The 13231-nt window shown below is 43.3% G+C and overlaps 1 protein-coding gene across 3 annotated transcripts in view; it reads right to left on the bottom strand.

The window, feature by feature from the left end:
- EPHB1 (EPH receptor B1) overlaps positions 1–13231 on the bottom strand; it is a 365030-nt gene that overhangs the window by 92949 nt on the left and 258850 nt on the right. For all 3 annotated transcript variants that reach the window (XM_054040375.1, XM_054040377.1, XM_054040378.1), the window contains exon 5: positions 918–1253. In XM_054040375.1, coding sequence (XP_053896350.1) covers positions 918–1253 — 336 coding nt within the window. The remainder of the gene's footprint in view (positions 1–917; positions 1254–13231) is intronic.

Below are 13231 nucleotides of genomic sequence, written 5' to 3'. Positions count from 1 at the left end.
ATACTCCTTAGGGGCCAGCACTATTTATTCCTCTTATTTCTCTTCCTTCTCCATTCTCCTTCCTCCGCTGCCCGCCTTCCTCTTTTTATGCCTCTCCTTTCTGCCCTCTGCATTTCCATCCCCGAAGCAAGTCCCGGTTTTCAACCACCTCCCCATTCCACCCACTGAAATGATAAGCAAGGAAACATTGAGGGGGTCATCATTAGACTTCAGATCCCAATGGTAAGTGGGGAGAGTACACTTCTCTCAGGCTGTCTGTGGACCAAGGGCTGGTCTACACTAGGAACTTACACCAGCATACCTGCGTCTCTCAGGGGTGGGAAAAATCCACACGCTGAGAGACGTAGCTAGGCTGACCTAACTGCCGGTTTAGACAGTACTAGGTCAATGCTGTAGCATTTCAAGTGTAGACAAGCCCTCCGGCAGACATAACCGCATTGGTGACACCTAGAACACTTAGGAAGCTTTTCTTCACAACAAGGGCTAGAAATGTCCTTTGTTGTTGTAGTACGAGGCTAGATCCTTCAGAATCTGACTGTGCCATGCAGGTCATGGGTGGGTGCTAAACATCAAAGCCCAGACGCTGCCTTATGTCTAGGTGGGCCTGCACTGATATTTAAAGAATTCTTAAATATGCCTTGCAGATGGATATTGTGTGGTATGTTCATGTGTACGTGTGTGTGTGTATACACGTTAGGTGTGTGGGCATATGCCTGCGTATGTATACATATATGCATGTGAGTACACATCTTATATTTATTCTCTTGCATTTCAGTTAATATCTGTAATGCTGTCATATGGGGTTTCACACTCCTAGAATATTCTGTTAGAAGAACCCAGCCCTAGTTTCCCTTTTCCCCATTAACGACCCCCCCACATGGCACATGGTATGTACACATTGCCCCTGTGGGACTCACCAGCTTGGTTTGTGGTGATGTTCACCGACACATGCTGCGGGGGGAAGGGGCTCTTGCTAGAGACGCCATTAACAGCCTGGATCTCGAAGGTGTACGGCGTGTGGGCCCAGAGGCTGCTGATGAAGACCCGGGTCTCCGTCAGGCCCAGCTGCCTGGGTACAAACTCCACGTTGTCATCGCAGCGGGAGCAACTGCGGCGGTCAGGCCGGCACTTCTTACAGACGATGTCGTAGGTCACGTCATCACGCCCGCCTGTCTCCCGGGGTGGGTGCCACTCTAGGATAATGGACGTCTCATTGACAATGGAGATAACGTTGCGGGGCCCTGATGGGACACCTGTTGAAAAGCAGGTCAGTTGATAAGGTTCCTGTCAGGAAATGATACAATATTGAGCTTTATTGTATACTAATTGGGGAACCAGGATTGGGGAACATGATAAGATCATAGGGGGCTGATTCAAAGTTCACTGGAGTCAATGGGACTCTTTCCACTGACTTCAAAAGGCTTTGGATTAGGCCCATAATAAGGAAAATGCAGCCTTCAAACTGAAAGGTGAAGCAACAGGGAGTTATAATCCCTTTCAACAGGCCAGAAATGTGCAGTTAGACAAGCGTACTGCTTTCTTGGTACCAACTTCCTGAGGCTGATAAGGGAATCCAGTAATTGTAGCCATTCACTTCTGGGCTTTCCCAATGCTGTTCAGAGCTCAACCCCAACCTCACGGGTCCACCCAACTCCGCTGGGAACAGAAAAATTCAGTCACCATGTTTCATTCCGTCCCACGCTTTCACAGATTATTGCTTTAGTGGCACCCCATCTGCCTATGTTGGTACCAATCTCTTTACAATGGGAGGTAGGATCCAGACTTAAGGCTTATATCATCTTGAACTCTCTCATCAGGTAGACAACAAATGTGGGACACACAGTACATTGTAAAATAGGTCCTTCACATGCTAAAGGAAGGATAGATCCATGGTACGGATGCTAACATAGGGTGCCAGTAACCTGGATTCAAATCCCTGCTCTTCTACAGCATACTCTTGTGAGCTAGGGCCAATTGCTTAGTCTTCTGCCCATTCGCTCCCCACCCATAAAAGAGGGGTAAAGTACTGCTGTACCTCATGTGGTGTTGTGTGAATAAATACATTGACAAATGTTAGGTGCTCAGCTGCTACAGTAATGATGGCCGTATAAGTACAATAGCTAGATTATCATAGTTGGAGAAATGTGGTGTAGATGGAACTGCTGTAAAAGGGACACATAATGGGTGATTGAAAAAAGTCAGAAATGGCAAGTAGTTATTTATGTGTCAAGTTGAGAGGGTGGTATTTCATGGGGTCCTGCAAGGGTCTTTTCTGCATCCAGTACTATTCAGTGTCTTATTAACAAGGTGGATATTGGAATGGAGAGTATATTGATCAGATCTGCAGACAACACTGAGCTGGGAGTGATCGCAAATGCTTTGGAAGAGAGGAATTAAATACAGCAATGTTGGCATACATTGGAGGAATGAATAATGTGAGATTCAATATGCACAAATACAGAGAGATTCATGTAGGACAGAGTAATCAAATGCACAAATATATAATTGGGGACTGATGACCAGACAGCTGTGCCATGGAGAAAGATCTGGGGGTTAGCAGGGAGGATAAATGGAATGAGTCAACACTGTGAGGCTGCTGCAGAGAAAGCAAACAGAACAATGGGTTACATTAAACAAGAGAGGTAATTATTCTGCTCCACTCAGCACTAGGGTAGCTCCAACTGGCCCTCTGCATTCAGATTTGAGCTCCGCACTTTAAAAAAGACAGAGACACAATGGAAGGAGTTCAGAGGAGAACAATAACAATGATAAAAGGTTTGACCTACATGGTAAGGTTGCGGGAGTGAGCGCACTCAGTCTTGAGGAAAGAAGTCTGAGGGGAGGCATGCTCACTGTCAACACATATGCTGAGGAACGTTATTAACAGGAGATGGGCCAATTACTCTCATTAGTCATCAAGGACAGAACAAGCGGGGATAGCATAGGCTACAGCAGGTTAAATATTAGAGGAATGATGTAAGTACAAAAACAGTTCAGTGATCAAATGAGCTGCCAAAGAAGGCTGTGGGCTTAATATCATTGGACGGTTCACGAACAAACCAACACTACTATGAAGATGGAGAGAGACTTTCCCACCCAAATGATTCCCTATTTCTTCAGTCCTGAATACCCTGCATCGCCCCATGAATGGGCCTAGCTATGATCTGAAACTGGAGGAATAAATCTTGAATCCCTGGCTCCGTTAGCCTGGAATAGAATCTTATCAACACTATTACACACATTTTCTGAGCAAAGAAAGCTGCCCAGTGACGGAAGTCAAATGGCACCAAAGGATGCAGGCATGGGCCTAGTAAGATTTATGTAGATTAGGCACCTAACTAACTAATGATGTCACTGGGAGATAGGTGCCTAATCTACAGAGCTGTTTTTCAAAATCCCACTAGGCATCTATCTGCAGACGCCTAAATACCTTTAAAACCCTGGCCCTCTGTGCCTAACTCCCCTGTCTGTACAGGGCAGTAATGGTACTTCCCTATCTCACAGGGGAGTTATGTGGATAAACGCACTGTTGACTGTGAGGGCTCGGATACTGCGGTGATGGGACCAGAGCAGAACCTTGAGCAGATGGATTGTGCAAGTAAGTCATTTCTAAAGTACAATCACAAAATGAGCTGTCAAGGCCAGTTAGTTCCTTTTGGACAACTCTTCTGTGGAACACTCCGACCTGCCCAGTGGAAACAGGGAGTATTACCTAGATCTGGGCTTCCCGTAAGCTCTCTCTGAGAGAGTAAATCCAAACAATTTAACGGAAGCTGTCACCACCAACAACCTACCTCTCCTCAAACCCTTGAGGGGGTGTCAGCTGTTCTCCCCCACTCCTGACACCCCATTTCTCTGCTCTCTCCCTCTTCCCCCCTTAATCACATTGAGACAGGCATTCAGGGCGCCTCTCTGACCTGTTGCCAAAGTTACAGCAGATGAAAACATTTTGTTGAAATGGCTAGAAAAATGCTGTCCTTAAAAAAAACCATTTTGTTTAATTTTTCCTTCAGCGGAATAAATGTATTTTCCAGGAATTTCCTGGCAATGCGGCTTGCCTGTGTGCTCAGTGGAAAGGGCTTGCATGAACTTTCGAGGTGTGGCAGCAGAGGGGCCGTGCTAATGCGATACAGCAAAGTATTACAAGTTGGCTAGAGTTAGCTAATGTGATTTTGGAGATGACATAACAGGACAACAGGGGGAGAAGAGGGAATGAGCAGTAGGAATGAAACTGGAAAGGTGAGCTATCTTGAATAATCAGGATAAGAATCTGTTGGATACCATGATAAACAGTTAGTTACTCACAAAAGCCAATATCTTTAGCAGGAATCTTAATGAAAGACCTCTGCCCATATATTAAAGGGACATTACCTTTAAAAACTATACTTTAAATGAATTTAGAGGCTCCAATACAGCAAAGCACTTCTCTTTAAGCATGTGAGCAGCCCAGTTTACTATGTAGGCATGTGCTTCAGTGCTTTGCTGGACAGGGGTCCACGTGCTGCTGAACTTTGCAGGAGCGACAGTGTCTGAGACTTAGACTTCATCCACAGCCTTCCGCTGATTTCAAGGGACTGTGGCTCAGGTGCCTAAGTCCTTTATTTACGGACAGAACAGGTCTGGCACAGACAGTGGCAGATTCCTCACATGCTCTACCAATGTGTTGCAAGGCTGAACTGAAGGGGTGGCACACAGTAGCACTGGTAACAGACTAATCTTGACTTGGTGGCCCCAGAGATCTGACCTAGGTTAGGGTTAAAACAGGTTATGCCCTGTTAGATGGCACTACCCATTGACTCCACTGACTCCTGCTATAGGGCCAGATTTTCCTCTAGTGTAACAGCATAGCTTCACCGACGGCAGTGGCACCAGCCCAACTGAGAATCTGGCCCATCATCTTTAAGGGAGAAGGGAGTTCCATGTCTGCATGTTCAGCCCTTGGCCTGCTAGCCGAGATCGCCAAAGAAGGTGCCAATTAAAAGGAAATAAAGGGACTAAGTTAATTACTTTGAAAAAGTATTACTTTGTGTTATTTGTAATATCCTGTTAAAGATTTGAAAATACACATTTCCTTCTCAAATACATTCCAAAAAGCATGTCCATTAGCAAACCTCTGATATTTTACACTCATGAGCCTGATCCATTCTTTACATTGTAAACTCTTCAAGGCAGGGATTGTGTCCTCTCTGTGTTTGTCCAGCACCCTGCACAATCGAGCCCGAGCTCTGAGTGTGGCTTTTGGACACTACCATCATGTAAATATTTACTATTGATAATAATAATGATGATCCTGCTCGCATTAAACATCAGTGGGGCAAATTGATACACTAAAGAGTAATAAGTCACCACGAGCAGACGGCATTCACCCAAGAGTTCTGAAGGAACTCAAATAAGAAATTGCAGAACTGCTAACTGTGGGATGTAACCTATCACCTAAATCAGCCTCTATATCAGATGACTGGAGGATAGCTATTGTAACACCGATTATTTTAAAAGGCCCCAGAGGTGATCCTGGCAATTACAGGCTGGTAAACCTAATTTCAGTACCAGGCAAATTGGTTGAAACTATAGTAAAGAACAGAATTATCAGACACATAGACAAACACGAAATGTTGGGGAAGAGTTAACACAGCTTTTGCAAAAGGAAATCATGCCTCACCAATCTATTAGAATTCTTTGAGGGAGTCAACAAGCATGTAGAGAATGGTGTTCCAGTGGATAGTGTACTTGGACTTGCAGAAAGCCTTTGACAAGGTCCCTCACCAAAGGCTCTTAAGCAAAGTAAGCTGTCATGGGATAAGAGGGAAGGTCCTCTCAGAGATCAGTAACTGGTTAAAAGACAGGAAACAAAGGGTAGGAATAAATGATGAGTTTTCATAATGGAGACAGGTAAATAGTGGGGTCCCCAAAGGATCTGTTCAGGGACCTGTGCTGTTCAGCATATTCAAAAATGATCTAGGAACGGTATGAATAGTGAGGAGGCAAAATTTGCAGACAATGTAAAATTGCTTCAGATTGTTAAGTACAAAGCTGACTGTGAAGGGTTACAAAGGGATCTCACTGAACTGGGTATCTGGGCAACAAAATGGTGGATGAAATTCAATCTTGAGAAGTGCAAAGCAATGCACGGTGGAAAAAATAAGACCAGCTATGCATACAACATGATGGGGTCTAAATTAGCTGTTACTACTCAGGAAAGAGATCTTGGAGTCATCATAGATATTTCTCTGAAAACAATGTGCAGTGGCAGTCAACAAAACTACAAGAATATTAGGGACTATTAGGAGAGGGATAAATAGGGTGACCAAGTGAGAGGAAGAAAATATGGCGACACCGGGGGGGGGAGGGGAGCAAAAAAAAAAAAAAAAAAGCCGAGTGCTGCTGGCCGAGCAAAAAAAACAACCAAAACACTACCCTAGAGATAAATAACAGAACAGAAAATATTGTAATTCCACTACATAACTCCATGTTATGCTCACACCTTTAATACTGCATGCAGTTTTGGTCTCCCCATCTCAAAAATGGTACATTAAAATTGTAAAAACTACGAAGGAGTGAAACAAAAATGAGTAGGGGTGTAGAACAGCTTCCATTGGAGAGATTAAAAAGACGGACTCTTCAGCTTAGAAAAGAGATGACTAATGGGGGATATGATAGAGATATATAAAATCATAAATAGTAGGAGAAAGTGAATAGGGAAGTGTTATTTACCCCTCCACACAAAAGAACTGGAGGTCACTCAATGAAATTAATAGGCAGCAGGTTTAAAACACACAAAAGGAAGTATGTCTTCACTCAACACATGGTCAACCAGTGCCATTAGCCAAGATGGTCAAGGATGCAACCCCATAGTCTGAGTGTCCCTCAACCTCCAGCTACCAGAAGCTGCGGCTGGATGACAGGGGATGGATCACTCAAAATTGCCCTGTTCTGTTCATTCCTTTGAAGCATCTGGCACAGGCCACTGTCAGAGACAGGATCCTGGGCTGATGGACCATTGGTCTGACCCAGTGTGGGCATTCTTATATTCTTATGACATTGGCAGCAGCAAGCTGGCAGAGAGTTTGTGAGCTTCTGGGACCAGCCCTACCAGCCTGTCATATGTTGACGCCAGCTCTCTGTACCCCAATGAGCCTTCCTATTTGGGCTTCTCACCATATCCTCCTCCCACTCCCACTCTAACTCCTCAAGTCAGTCCCCTCTGCCCCCACAGATTGCGGAAGAGAAAGAGAGGAAGGCGCGTGAACCCTATTCTCTCTCCCTTCACGATGGCTACTCAGTACTGCCTCTTCTATAAAGGCAGTTTGGGGGCAGTTCCCAGAGACACCATCCCAGAAGCAACAACTGAGGAAACTGAGGCAACTAACAAAGGAACATGTTTTCCTGATTACCCTGAGCGGGGAGCCGATCAGGAGGCTCCAGAGAAGAGAGGAACCTCCCAAGACCCCAAATATCTGCTTAACAGAGGGGTCTGAGCACAGACAGCCTATGTAGAGGACAGGGAGGACTTACCTGGCTGGGAGCTTGACTGACATGCCAGGGCAGCCAACTGCACCCCAGGCTATCCGGCATGTGTCTGGGACCACCCAGACATGGGTGCTGAGGTTGGTCAGGAACAGAGTTTAGGAGGAAGGGACCAGGCTATGATGGCTAGGCCTCCAGCTACAGGAAGAGAGATGGCACACAAAACCCCCAGAGTCCATTGGTGCCAACTCCCCAGATGGGCCCCAGAGTCACATAGGAGGGAGGAAAAATTGGGGAGTCGGGGTGCTCCACTCTTCGGGACTCATCGGTGCTCCAGGAAGGGATTACTTATGTTGTTACCATACCTACCACATTGGGGCCCCCAATACTGATTGGGGATCCTAGGTACCAGAATGATGATAATTTATTTAATCAATACTTTTCAGCCTGAGTACTCTTTCAAAATATCTACTGCAGTGGGAAAGATAGGGTGTGTGGGGAAGGGACAAGGCAAAGAACTGGGAGAGAGGACAACTGCTAAACTTAACCAGAGTAAATGTAAAAAAAATGTTAATGTGTAATTCTGAAATCACTAATTCTGACTTTTTAAATGAAGAGGGTGGGTGGGGGCAACTGTGGAGCAGGTGAAAACATAATTATGTCTCCGAATTATAGTTTTGAAAGGCATGTGTGTGCAAATACATACCTTGTTACATTTTTAACCATATGAACCTTTCCGCATCATCTGTTAGACCTGAATTGTTCTAGGTATCATCTTTATTTTGGTTTCCTTTATTTCTTTTTACTATTTTTAAATTATTATCAGTGGAGTTTTATTTCATGCCAAGGAGAGTGAGGAGCTGACAACATTAGTTACAGCTCAGCATAATGCAGGCATTGTGCAAGATTGCCCAGTAAATAAAGGTCTAGGAAAGTGAGAAAAGCAGTTTGCTAGAAAATCCTCCCGGTAAAATAACCTTCCTGTCGTTAACTTCCCAGGCACTACTACCTCGGCACTATACAAGATTGTTGTTGTCAGAATCTCATCTATAAATCATATTTTTTCCAGGGGGCTTTTAAAACTCAAACTTGAGAATTTGCTTTGAGCTGCAATGGGATGTTACATCCCTACTGGGGACAACTTAAAACAAGGGAAAGAATTTCAAAAACAAACTGACTATGCTCTCTTTAAGGTGTGGAATATGGGCCTGATCTGACACCTTTGCAAGTCAACAAGAGCTTTAAGAACAGCCATACTGGGTCAGACCAATGGTCCATTTAGCCCAGTATCTGTCTTCTGACTGTGGCCAATGCCAGATTTTTCATCAGGAATGAACAGAACAGGCAATCATCGAGTTATCCATGCCCTATCATCCAGTCCCAGCTTCTAGCAGTCAGAGGCTTAGGGACACCTAGAGCATGGGATTGCATCTCTGACCATCTTGGCTAATAGTCATTAATGGACCTATCCAAAATGAACGTAGCTAGTTCTTTTTTGAACCCTGTTATAGTTTTGGCCTTCACAGCAGTCCCTGGCAAGGAGTTCCACCAGGTTGGTTATGCACTGTGTAAAAAAGTACTTCCTGGTTTTTGTTTTAAACCTGCTGCCTATTAATTTCATTGGGTGACCCCTGATTCTTGGGTTATGTGAAGGGCTAAATAACACTTCCTTATTCACGTTCTTCACACCATTCATGATTTTATAGACTTCTATCATATCCCCCCCTTAGTCATCTCTTTTACAAGCTGAACAGTCCCAATCTTTTTAATCTCTCCTCATATGGAAATTGTTCCATACCCCTAAAAATTTTTGTTACCCTTCTCTGTACTTTTTCCAATTCTAATATATTTTTTTTTGAGATGCAGTGACTAGAAATACATACAGTACTCAAGGTGTGGGTATACCATGGATTTATATAATAACATTATAATATTTTATATGTTATTATCTATCCCTTTCCTAATGGTTCCTAACATTCTGTTAGCTTTTTTGACTGCTGCTTCTGCACATTGAGATGTTTTCCAATACCTATCCACAATGACTCCAAGATCTCTTTCTTGAGTGGTAATAGCTAACTTAGATCCCATCATTTTGTATTTATAGTTGGTATTGTGTTCTCCAAAGTACATTAATTTGTATTTATCAATACCGAATTTCATCTGCTAATTTGTGGCCCAGTTGCCCAATTTTTTTTAGATCCCTTTGTAACTGCTCACAGTCAGCTTTGGATCTTGAATAATTTTGTATCATCTGCAAACGTTGCCACCTCACTGTTTACCCCTTTTTCCAGATCATTTTTCAATATGCTGAATAGCACAGGTCCCTGTGCAGATCCTTTGGGGACCCCGTTTTTTACCTCTCTCCATTATGAAAACTCATCATTTATTCCTACCCTTTGTTTCCTGTCTTTTAACCAGTTACTGATCTCTGAGAGGACCTTCCCTCTTATCCCATGACAGCTTACTTTGCTTAAGAGCCTTTGGTGAGGGACCTTGTCAAAGGCTTTCTGCAAGTCCAAGTGCACTATCCACTGGAACACCATTATCTACATGCTTGTTGACTCCCTCAAAGAATTCTAATAGATTGGTGAGGCATGATTTCCTTTTGCAAAAGCTGTGTTAACTCTTCCCCAACATTTCGTGTTTGTCTATGTGTCTGATAATTCTGTTCTTTACTATAGTTTCAACCAATTTGCCTGGTACTGAAATTAGGTTTACCAGCCTGTAATTGCCAGGATCACCTCTGGGGCCTTTTAAAATAATCGGTGTTACAATAGCTATCCTCCAGTCATCTGATATAGAGGCTGATTTAGGTGATAGGTTACATCCCACAGTTAGCAGTTCTGCAATTTCTTATTTGAGTTCCTTCAGAACTCTTGGGTGAATGCCGTCTGCTCGTGGTGACTTATTACTCTTTAGTGTATCAATTTGCCCCACTGATGTTTAATGCGAGCAGGATCATCATTATTATTATCAATAGTAAATATTTACATGATGGTAGTGTCCAAAAGCCACACTCAGAGCTCGGGCTCGATTGTGCAGGGTGCTGGACAAACACAGAGAGGACACAATCCCTGCCTTGAAGAGTTTACAATGTAAAGAATGGATCAGGCTCATGAGTGTAAAATATCAGAGGTTTGCTAATGGACATGCTTTTTGGAATGTATTTGAGAAGGAAATGTGTATTTTCAAATCTTTAACAGGATATTACAAATAACACAAAGTAATACTTTTTCAAAGTAATTAACTTAGTCCCTTTATTTCCTTTTAATTGGCACCTTCTTTGGCGATCTCGGCTAGCAGGCCAAGGGCTGAACATGCAGACATGGAACTCCCTTCTCCCTTAAAGATGATGGGCCAGATTCTCAGTTGGGCTGGTGCCACTGCCGTCGGTGAAGCTATGCTGTTACACTAGAGGAAAATCTGGCCCTATAGCAGGAGTCAGTGGAGTCAATGGGTAGTGCCATCTAACAGGGCATAACCTGTTTTAACCCTAACCTAGGTCAGATCTCTGGGGCCACCAAGTCAAGGTTAGTCTGTTACCAGTGCTACTGTGTGCCACCCCTTCAGTTCAGCCTTGCAACACATTGGTAGAGCATGTGAGGAATCTGCCACTGTCTATGCCAGACCTGTTCTGTCCGTAAATAAAGGACTTAAGCACCTGAGCCACAGACCCTTGAAATCAGCGGAAGGCTGTGGATGAAGTCTAAGTCTCAGACACTGTCGCTCCTGCAAAGTTCAGCAGCACGTGGACCCCTGTCCAGCAAAGCACTGAAGCACGTGCCTACATAGTAAACTGGGCTGCTCACATGCTTAAAGAGAAGTGCTTTGCTGTATTGGAGCCTCTAAATTCATTTAAAGTATAGTTTTTAAAGGTAATGTCCCTTTAATATATGGGCAGAGCTCTTTCATTAAGATTCCTGCTAAAGATATTGGCTTTTGTGAGTAACTAACTGTTTATCATGGTATCCAACAGATTCTTATCCTGATTATTCAAGATAGCTCACCTTTCCAGTTTCATTCCTACTGCTCATTCCCTCTTCTCCCCCTTTTGCTTTTTGACTCCCTCAAAGAATCCTAATAGATTGGCGAGGCATGATTTCCCTTTACAAAAACTGTGTTAACTCTTCCCCAGCATACCATGTTTATCTATATGTCTGATGTTGTTCTTCACTATAGCTTCAACCCATTTGTCTGATATTGAAATTAGTTTTACCAGCCTGTAATTGCCAGAATCTCCTCTGGTGCATTTGAAAATAATTAGCTATCCTTCAATCATCTCATACAGAGGGTGATTTAAATCATAGAATCATAGAAGATTAGAGTTGGAAGAGACCTCAGGAGGTCATCTAGCCTGACTCCCTGATCAAAGGAGGACCAACCCCAACTAAATGGTAGTATACCACAGTTAGTTGTTCTGCAATTTCACATTGGAATTTATTGAGAGCTCTTGAGTGAATACTATCTAGTCATGGTGACTTATCATTTAATTTACCTGTTTGTTCCAAAACCTCCTTTATTGATACCTCAATCTGGGACAGTTTCTCATATTTATCACCTAAAAGGAATATTTCAGCTGTGGGAGCTCCCCCACATCCTCTGCAGCAAAGATTGATACCAAAAATGTATTTAGTTTAATTTCTTTAGCTTTTCAGCAATGTCCTTGTCTTCCTTGAGTGCTCCTTGAGCACCTCCTTTGTCACCCACTGCCTGAGGCAGAGCAGCCCATTAAGTTGCAGGTTCAGATGGGTGGAGCACAAACAAACTGGACTAATTGTTCTGGCTAAATTGAGTGACATAAAAAAGTGACTAAATAGCAAAGTGAAGAAGTTAGGTCTGAAACATCATTTCAGTTTCAATAATCCAAAGTGCCATTAATACAAAATCAGGAAAAGGGCACACAAACCCTCAGCTGAGGTCATTTGGCATAGCTCCATAGAAGTCATATAGACAAATCTTCACTGAAGACAATAGATCGTCACCAATTTATAGCATCTGATGGTCTGGCCCTTGATTTTAATTTGGACAGTGCCCCTTTCATACAATCATAGAATCATAGACTATCAGGGTTGGAAGGGACCACAGGAGGTCATCTAGTCCAACCCCCTGCTCAAAACAGGACCAATTCCCAACTAAATCATCCCAGCCAGAGCTTTATCAAGCTGGGCCTTAAAAACCTCCAAGGAAGGAGATTCCACCACCTCCCTAGGTAAAGCATTCCAGTGCTTCACCAGCCTCCTAGTGAAATAGTGTTTCCTAATATCCAACCTAGACCTCCCCCACTGCAATTTGAGACCATTGCTCCTTGTTCTGTCATCTGCCACCACTGACAACAGCCGAGCTCCATCCTCTTTGGAACCCCCCCTCAGGTAGTTGAAAGCAGCTATCAAATCCCCCCTCTTTCTTCTCTTCTGGAGACTAAACAATCCCAGTTCCCTCAGCCTCTCCTTTTAACCCACGTTCACTAATGAACGTGGGTTAAAAGAAAAACTAAAATAAATAAAGTGCAGGAAAGCTACTTACAACTGCAAAGGATTACCTACGAGCAGATATGCTATATTATTTACGTCTATGATATGTAACCACTCTGAAACAGAACAGCTGGTACCTCAAATTAGAACATTTTAAAATTAAGCCTTCATTAGAACAAATAAAAATTTACCAACAGATTTTTTTATACAGTACTCTTCTGATGTTGCATACTGTAAATCAGCTATGGAACAAGATGCAATAAAAATAGATTTATTTACAATTGTTCTACATGCCT

This window comes from Malaclemys terrapin, chromosome 9, assembly GCF_027887155.1.
Source record: "Malaclemys terrapin pileata isolate rMalTer1 chromosome 9, rMalTer1.hap1, whole genome shotgun sequence".
Taxonomy (NCBI): Eukaryota; Metazoa; Chordata; order Testudines; family Emydidae; genus Malaclemys; species Malaclemys terrapin.
The sequence above is the reverse complement of the archived record's forward strand: the minus strand, read 5'-3'. Positions and strand labels throughout refer to the sequence as shown.